Source organism: Poecilia latipinna, unplaced genomic scaffold (assembly GCF_001443285.1).
Source record: "Poecilia latipinna isolate Pla-1442-1.1 unplaced genomic scaffold, P_latipinna-1.0 Scaffold3269, whole genome shotgun sequence".
NCBI classification, from domain to species: domain Eukaryota; kingdom Metazoa; phylum Chordata; class Actinopteri; order Cyprinodontiformes; family Poeciliidae; genus Poecilia; species Poecilia latipinna.
The window spans coordinates 5,682-13,214 of record NW_015115885.1 but is presented as its reverse complement, the minus strand read 5'-3'; the positions used below and the strand labels follow the sequence as shown (position 1 = coordinate 13,214).

At 40.2% G+C, this 7,533-nt stretch overlaps 1 protein-coding gene across 1 annotated transcript in view; it reads left to right on the top strand.

Moving 5' to 3' along the window:
• scxa (scleraxis bHLH transcription factor a) overlaps positions 1-7,321 on the top strand; it is a 19,578-nt gene extending 12,257 nt beyond the window's left edge. The window contains exon 3 of the mRNA XM_015023293.1: positions 6,658-7,321. Coding sequence (XP_014878779.1) covers positions 6,658-6,696 — 39 coding nt within the window. The 3' untranslated portion in view covers positions 6,697-7,321. The remainder of the gene's footprint in view (positions 1-6,657) is intronic.
• Positions 7,322-7,533: the final 212 nt, after the last annotated feature.

The following is a 7,533-nucleotide window of genomic DNA, read 5'->3' as shown; positions in this document are numbered from 1 at the left end:
GTCTGACTCAAAATTAAAGGTTCAGCTTTCTAACAGGTTTTGCTCTTCAAAAAAAAAAAAAAATACACACACATATATATATATATATATATATATATATATATATATATATATATATATATATATATATATATATATATATATATATATATGTGTGTATATATATATATATATATATATACACACACACATGGGTGCACAACCTTTCTTGAGAGTTTTTTAATAAAAGTGTTTTACTTCTATTTCCCTTTCCATGTCAGCCAGATGGCAGCTCTTTGCGTCTATCTAGACTGCATAAACAAACCATGTATGATAGCTGAGGAGCTCTGGATCGCCGCTGCGCTTTCAACGCTTCCTAAAACTAATGGCGGGCAGGAAGTTTTGGAAACGGAGATGGAGACGAGGAGGAAGGTGGCCAACGAGTCAGCCGGGATAATCAACTCCACTATTTATCCTCCAGTTTGGACGTTTGCTTTTAAACCGCGCTTTGCGTCTTTATGGAGGCCCAATCAAGCGTGCGCCTAAAGAGGGCTTAAATGCGTGGCTGGGACGTGTTCAGAAAGCCCGCCGATGGCTGCGGTTCTTACAGCTATTTGGAATATTAGACCGCTTTAGCTGGAAAAAGCATTGCGTCACTCTCGTGCATGAAGCTGACGTTTCAGTGTCATAGATGAAAAGCGATGGAGCCGGAGTTGACTGGGAGTTAATGACTTGTGCCTCATAAGCGGCAGCATCGCCTTCGTGCGTTTCGTTTGAACCTATGCTAATGAGGTGCATCAGGCTAGGGTCATATTCTGTGGCTGGTTTTTTTTTTTTTTTTTAATATATTCTCCCCCACGTTCAGCAGTCAAACGCAGAGCCGTCTGTCCGCTCGCGGCACACATGGAAGCAGTTAAACCCCCTAATTCAACACCAACAGAAGAAGTCGGGTCCGATAACAAAATCTATTAGCAAAACTATCATTCTGTTGTCATTTGGCCTCCAGGGATGGAGCCGCTCGCAGGGCAAATTAAAACACAAACACGGAGCTCCGAGCCTGGCAGGGAGAAATACAACATGGCGAACAGGAAAGCAGAAGTCGGCGCTTTTAATTAGGCCGCTTCTTAAAACAATATGTGCTGAAGCTAATGACAAATTTGCTGTTGGAGGGCGGACATGTTAGCGCCGATGATGAAGTAACGCTATCGGCATAATGGGGCAGAACAAAGTGGGAATGAAATCAAGCTTGTTCTACTCATTAAAGCATTAAAATATGGTGGTAATAAAATACACGTGCAAACTGGGCAATCTAAACTCAATCAGTTGTTTGTCAGAGGATATGCATCAAGAAGATGTAGTAAGGTAACATGAATGTGCTCTAATCCAAGAAAAACAGAGGCTGGCATTGGATTCTCATGACCACCTGTAACCTGTCTAAAGTTACAGGATCAGCTACAGTCATCCCTACTGCTGCTAAACAATACAACAATATTACTCCAATAGTAAAGTTATTTTGAAGCTTTATTTACTTTTTGGTGATTAATTTAAGTATTGTTCTCAAGCGCTCACAGCATGCAGATAAAATGATGAGTATATGAACTGTTCAATATGGAGTATATCGTTCGTTTTTTGCGCTTGTGCCTTTCTCAGAGCATCACAAATATAACAAAGTGACATTAGATGGTTAACCAGTTGTATTTCTCCAGGTAGAGAAATGCTTGGTAACTATGGCTTTAAAACCTGAGTTGTCATGATGTCACATTGTGTGTGGTGTTGGAGTGGAGGCCCGAGACCTGGAGGCCGTCGGTCCTTAGTGCAGCCATGTTTTGCTGTATAATAAAGGCCTACAAGGCCACTAGTGCCACAAAGAAGAAAAAAAAAACACTATGCTGTCAAGTCAACTCCAGCAGCCATGGCGGTCCTACAAGTTGCTAGACGTAGCCAAACCAAATCATCAACTAATTTTTCATGTGCTCTAACCGTAACGGAGGAATAGCATCACGGGAGGCCAAAAATGAGTGAAAAATAGGGCTGCATGATATCAGAAAGTGATGCAATGGTGATATTATTGTTGAAAACTGCAGTGACATCACTTGTGATGGATCCACATTTTTCCTCTTTTCCAGCTGCGCTTCCAACACTCTGTGACCTTAAGCATCTTGGGCGCTGCGTTCTGGCCCAGTTGTGGGCATCCACTGCAAAGACATTTAACCCGACAGTCTGTTAGCACAGTAGATGCTCATGTTGGCATTTTAGCAAACAGGCGTGCAATCCAAAAAGTAAATCTGTTTATGGCTACAAATAAACTTTCTTCTGAGTGTTGTTTTGTCAAAATATCTTTATTTAAACTCTCCTGTGTCTCGGCTTGGAAAAGGGAAAAAATATCCCTTTTCCAAGCTGCTGGTTTTTGTGTCAGTTTTATAGCTTTGTTTTTGTTTAAGTTTGGTGTTTATTTTACTTCATGGACAACTTAGAAGTCAATAACAAGTCAGCTGTTTGGCAGTGAGCAGCAACATGTGGGGTAGGGGCAACCCTGCATTACTACATCCTTTGCACAGCCAGAGAAAACTCCACTACTTCTTTGGTATTTCACTGACAGGACTTTAAACGCTACAAAGGAAAGTCTCAGCGGTTTTGAAACTGTAACTTTTTAAAACCTCGATACCGATAATCGGTACACGTCTACGTCCAAGCCACATAATGGCAAATTGGGACGTTTTGGTCTGCTAGTTAGCTCACTTTAAAGGCCTGATGTGTGATTTTTTTAATTGATTGTCATTTATGAGGGTAACTACGGCTTATATAAGCCACTGGAGACAGTGACACAGTCTTAAATATTTTCACTTAATAATCTAAAAGGATATAAGCCGCTTTCATTACACGGTTAAATACCAATGTCCTTATATGAATGCAGGCCCGAGCCCAAGTGGAATTATTTTTTCCAACTAGTCAGTCCTGTCCTCATGCAGCCAGGGACTAAATTAGATGTTTTTATTTGACAGACCGAGCTTAAGACAGGGAAAAAAAAAAAAAAAGAGTGCATGGAAAATCCACAATTATAGGTAAGGAATCGTCAGGGTTGAGTTTCGCAAAAAAAAATAAAAATAAAAAAAAATAAAATATTGAAGTTTAAATTTGTGAGTTACGATACTTTAATGAAAGTGCTTAGTGTCTTCACAGGCTGCTTTTCACCATAATAGAGCAATAATATTGTTTCAGGGTGGTGATATCTTCATATTGTATCTTGAGCAAACATCATCAGGTAATCATATTAGGGTCGGACAAATCGCCCTCTAGGGAAGCTCCTGGTATGTGTGTGTGGAAAGAGGGAAGAAAGAGCAGAACCGTCATCTGACCGTGACCTATTAGTCTTTAGCAGATTGTTTTGACTACCAGGCCGGCCTGAAGGCGACCCCCTCCTCCTGTTTGGACTGAACCAGTCCGGGTCCAGCCTCCGCAGCTACAGCTGCAGCTTCCAAGCTGTCACCGATTGCTCGCGACGAGACGCGGGACGATTCGTCTAATGACTCCGTACTAATTTGATGTAATTTTGGTAAATTGGCTAATTTCAACGCCCAGGTTTTAAGTGAAATTCGTGGTGTATCCTCTTTCTCCAACCCAGAGTACTTTTCCTTCCACTGATAAATGCCTGCAATTTTCCACAGCGCTTTCCAGCAAACACCGGAGAGCGCGGGCTGCACTTGTGTCTCGCAGCTGTTGGTTTGATGGTTTGTGTTGGGAAAGCGAGTACGATAACAGGAGTGCTACAGTTTGGCCGCAGTTTCCCAGGCTGTGTTAAATTCATTCTCACAAAAAAAAAAACAACATTTTTGGCTAAAATCCCATGACGCCCACTGCCTTACTCTTAGTTTTGAAGTGCGCATTGCTGGATTACGCCACAATTCAAGGAGTCTGTAAGGTCTGAGAGTTAAACGCTGAACCACATTTTACCCTTTAACCCCCTGGTTTCTATATTTCTATGAGGTAGAGCGTCAGATTGATTTTTTTTTTTTGTGATTCGGCTAATTTAACTGTAATATCTATTCCTTAACTTATTTTCAATGGTAGCATATTTGCTGTCTGCTTTGAAATGTGCTGGTATTTTTGGTATCACTAATGTTTAATAAATCAGTACTAAATACTTGTGTCATTTTAAAATATTTTGCCGTCTTAAGAACTATTGTAGTTTCATGTGTACTAATGTATTTCATTTGTTATCCATTGAAAAAAAAAAGTTTAATTAATTGACGGCTTCTGATCTGTCACCATGGTGAAAAGTAAATGTGTTATATAGATAAAATTTTGTTGTACGTATGTGTAGGTGCAGCCAGACTAATATAACTCATGCACGTATAAAGATTTGTATATATAGAGCGCTATTTTAGAACAACCACAGAGCATATTGTTTGCTTCAGCAGTTTTATTTAGTAAAATCTTAATAAATTTCACATACATTGAAGTATGTTTATTTTTTAGGCGATAAATTAGATCACAAATGTTCACATATCAGGAAACGGTGAGAGCTGCAGATTTATCAGCTTCTTGAAGGACCACTCCGTCTCTAACCAATACCTAAAGTACCAATGTGTTGGGGTAGTCCAGTTATTGCACTTCAGGGTGTAACTTAAGTTACACCTTGAAGCCCCCATGGATCCAAATTCAATGGTAGTAGATAAGTACCAATCTAATCAAATGTATGAAACTCAGATTAAGCCTTCAACACTGGGCAAATACTGCTGGGGGTAAAATTAAACATCTGATGCTCTCAAACTGTAAGAGTTTCTCAAGTGCAGCAGGTTTATTTATGCAGAGTCACTAGAATAATAAAGAGCAGAGATAATAGAAACCCTAAATAAAGACTAGTAGTAAAAATGATCTCCCATTAAAAAAAAATCACATTCAAACAAAGCTAACACATGTCAGAAATGGACGGATTAAGTGATCTTTGACCTTTACGGCTAAGCTGCAGTAAACGGTAACTTTTTCCATCTGTATCTCAAGAAGCCAAATGCGTTGAAACTTAATGCTGCTTCTTGTGCAACATCGTCGAGTTTGTCTTGACCAAATTATTGTCTAAAGCCGGATCCCGGGGCTCGACTTTAATGAGGCCTGTGTGAGGAATTGACTAGATGAGACAGGATGAAAGTGCAGCATCTGAGCTTCAGGTATTTCCTGAAGATCTCTCAAGCGCAGAATGAAGTTCAGGCACCGAAGTTTGGCAAATCTTTATGAATTGACTTTCTTGTCTATTTAAGTTAAGAAAAGTTGATTGTATTATTCTATTGTATGTAAAAAGGAAAATGATCATCGGCATATTGCGAAAGCCTCAGGGTGAAAATGAAAATTATTTCTTTGTTTTTTTTAGCAAGGCATTTTGAGCAGTGAACTTGTGTAAAAAAAAAAAAAAAACCTGGATTAAACTGTCACGAAAAGGTCACGTGAAGTAGCTGCGCTTTTGAAACTTAAATTCCTGCACACAAAGCACCAACCTCTAATTGTTTGCGTTTGCTCACGCCCGCTTTCGCAGCCAACTACAAGTGGTTCAGTCACAGTCTAGTAACGACGCTCATCTCTGTCCAGCTGGAGGACGGATCGTCACTAATCGTTTCGGCGCCCCAATCAGTGGGAGGACCGATTCCTGTCCAATTCCTGTGATTTCATCCTCCGATTACCACCTGATACCCGTCCAAACACCTACCCACCGTCGCTAATGTCAGTCACATGGACTTTTCCAAACACCTACACCTCGTGCTACGTCTGAAATAAAGGAAATGTGTTACAGGTGTTTAGAAGGAGGCCAAGCTGGGAGTCGGAGAAGGTTAGCTGAGATGATATGAGAAAGGAAAAAGAGCAAGGAGTAATAAAAAATGTAAAAAAAAAAGTCTCCCAAACTTTTTTTTTTTGGCAGAAAATACAACAAACTCATCCAAATTCAATTTGAATGAGAACAGATTTTTGATTGGGAAACATTTATCAGCAGCCAGGGATTAGGTCTTAACAGCATTAGATCAGATGTCATTAATTTTTGAGACACGGCAATGATTGACTACGTTGCAAATCACTCAGAAAATAGCCTCATTAAAAACCTTTGAGCCGGGCTCGGCGGCGGATGGCCGGCGCAGCGAGCAGGGGAGAGGTTAGGTGAGGAGGGAAAAAGTGATGTTATTTTCCTGGCCAGATAGAGAAAGGCTCCTCACCAGCCAGGAAATCAGGGCTCCTCTGTTCCGATACCACAGATAAATTAGGAATATATCGTCTTACGCTGCGCTTATAAATCAGCTCATGATGTCATCGTTCAGCCTGCGATCGAATTAAGCAAAACACGTGTTGCTCCCTGCTGCCGCGGCGGCGGCTAACGTTGCCTTGCTACTGTGTGGGAATGTGTTTGTGAGTTTACTGCAGCCATTCAGGGCTAATTTACTTTCTCAGCAACCAAAGGCGAAATGCTTACAAAACCACACTGATTGCAGAAAACCAGATTCTGTTGCCACAGCAGACAGTGAAGTTGTCTGAAGTGGAAGTTCGTGACTCCCCGGGTCCCGCCGCCGGAGGTTAACATCGACGGCAGAAATGTGAAAAATCCCTGCATTTTCTGGTGTCGCCTTCTCAATGTTGCATCGTTAAGTCCAAGCTGAACGTTCCTGACGATCTGACACCGTGTTCTCTTTTCTGTCGCAGAACAAAGACAGAGACAGGAAGACGAGCATCCGAAGCTAACGCCGAGGGCACAAACCACACGGACAAAATGTTCACGACTCTGACGGGGCTTCATGTGATTTTTTTTTTTTTTTTTTTTTTTACAACCCCTGCAGCTTGAAGACTAACCAGACTTGTGATGCATTTTAAAGACTTTTGAAGGATTTATGTAGCACTTCCACTTCCTTTTACAAGGAACTTTTTAATGTTTCCTTTTTCTATTACTTTATGCGAACTCTTTTGTTTTACAGTGAGGAATCGTGAACAAGACTTTCCATGGATTTTCACCAGCGTATCAAGACTATAGAGGAAAAAAACAAAACAAAGTACTTCTAAAAAAAAAAAAGAAATACGGCACATGATCTCTCCAAACCCACGAATTTGTATTCATTAAAAGTTGTCTTATTAAAATGTAAACTGATATAAAAAAATGTATATTTATGTAACATAACAATATATAATGAAACTGTTATTTAACAGACTTATGGCATTTTTGATGTTTTTAAGTGCAGACTTTGGTTTCTGACTCAGTTTGTAGCATCACAGAGAACATGCTGGAACTATGGTGTTAATGGTTGTTTCGAATATTCATCCCTGAAAGTGGAAAATAACTCGAGCTGACCAATAAAATGTTTGTAAATCTGGGCGTAAATCATATTTTTCTGAGCATACTGTATTTTCAAATCTTGTCCCAGTAATTGCCGGTTCCAACCAATAAAGCTTATAAAGTTTCCATTTTGAATTTATGATGGCACGCAGATGTTTTCTGAAACCAAATTGTGGTTTTTTTTTTTTTTTTAGGGGATACTTGCGCTGCTACGGGAGACACAAGAACCAACGAAAGCCTTTTACGAGAGC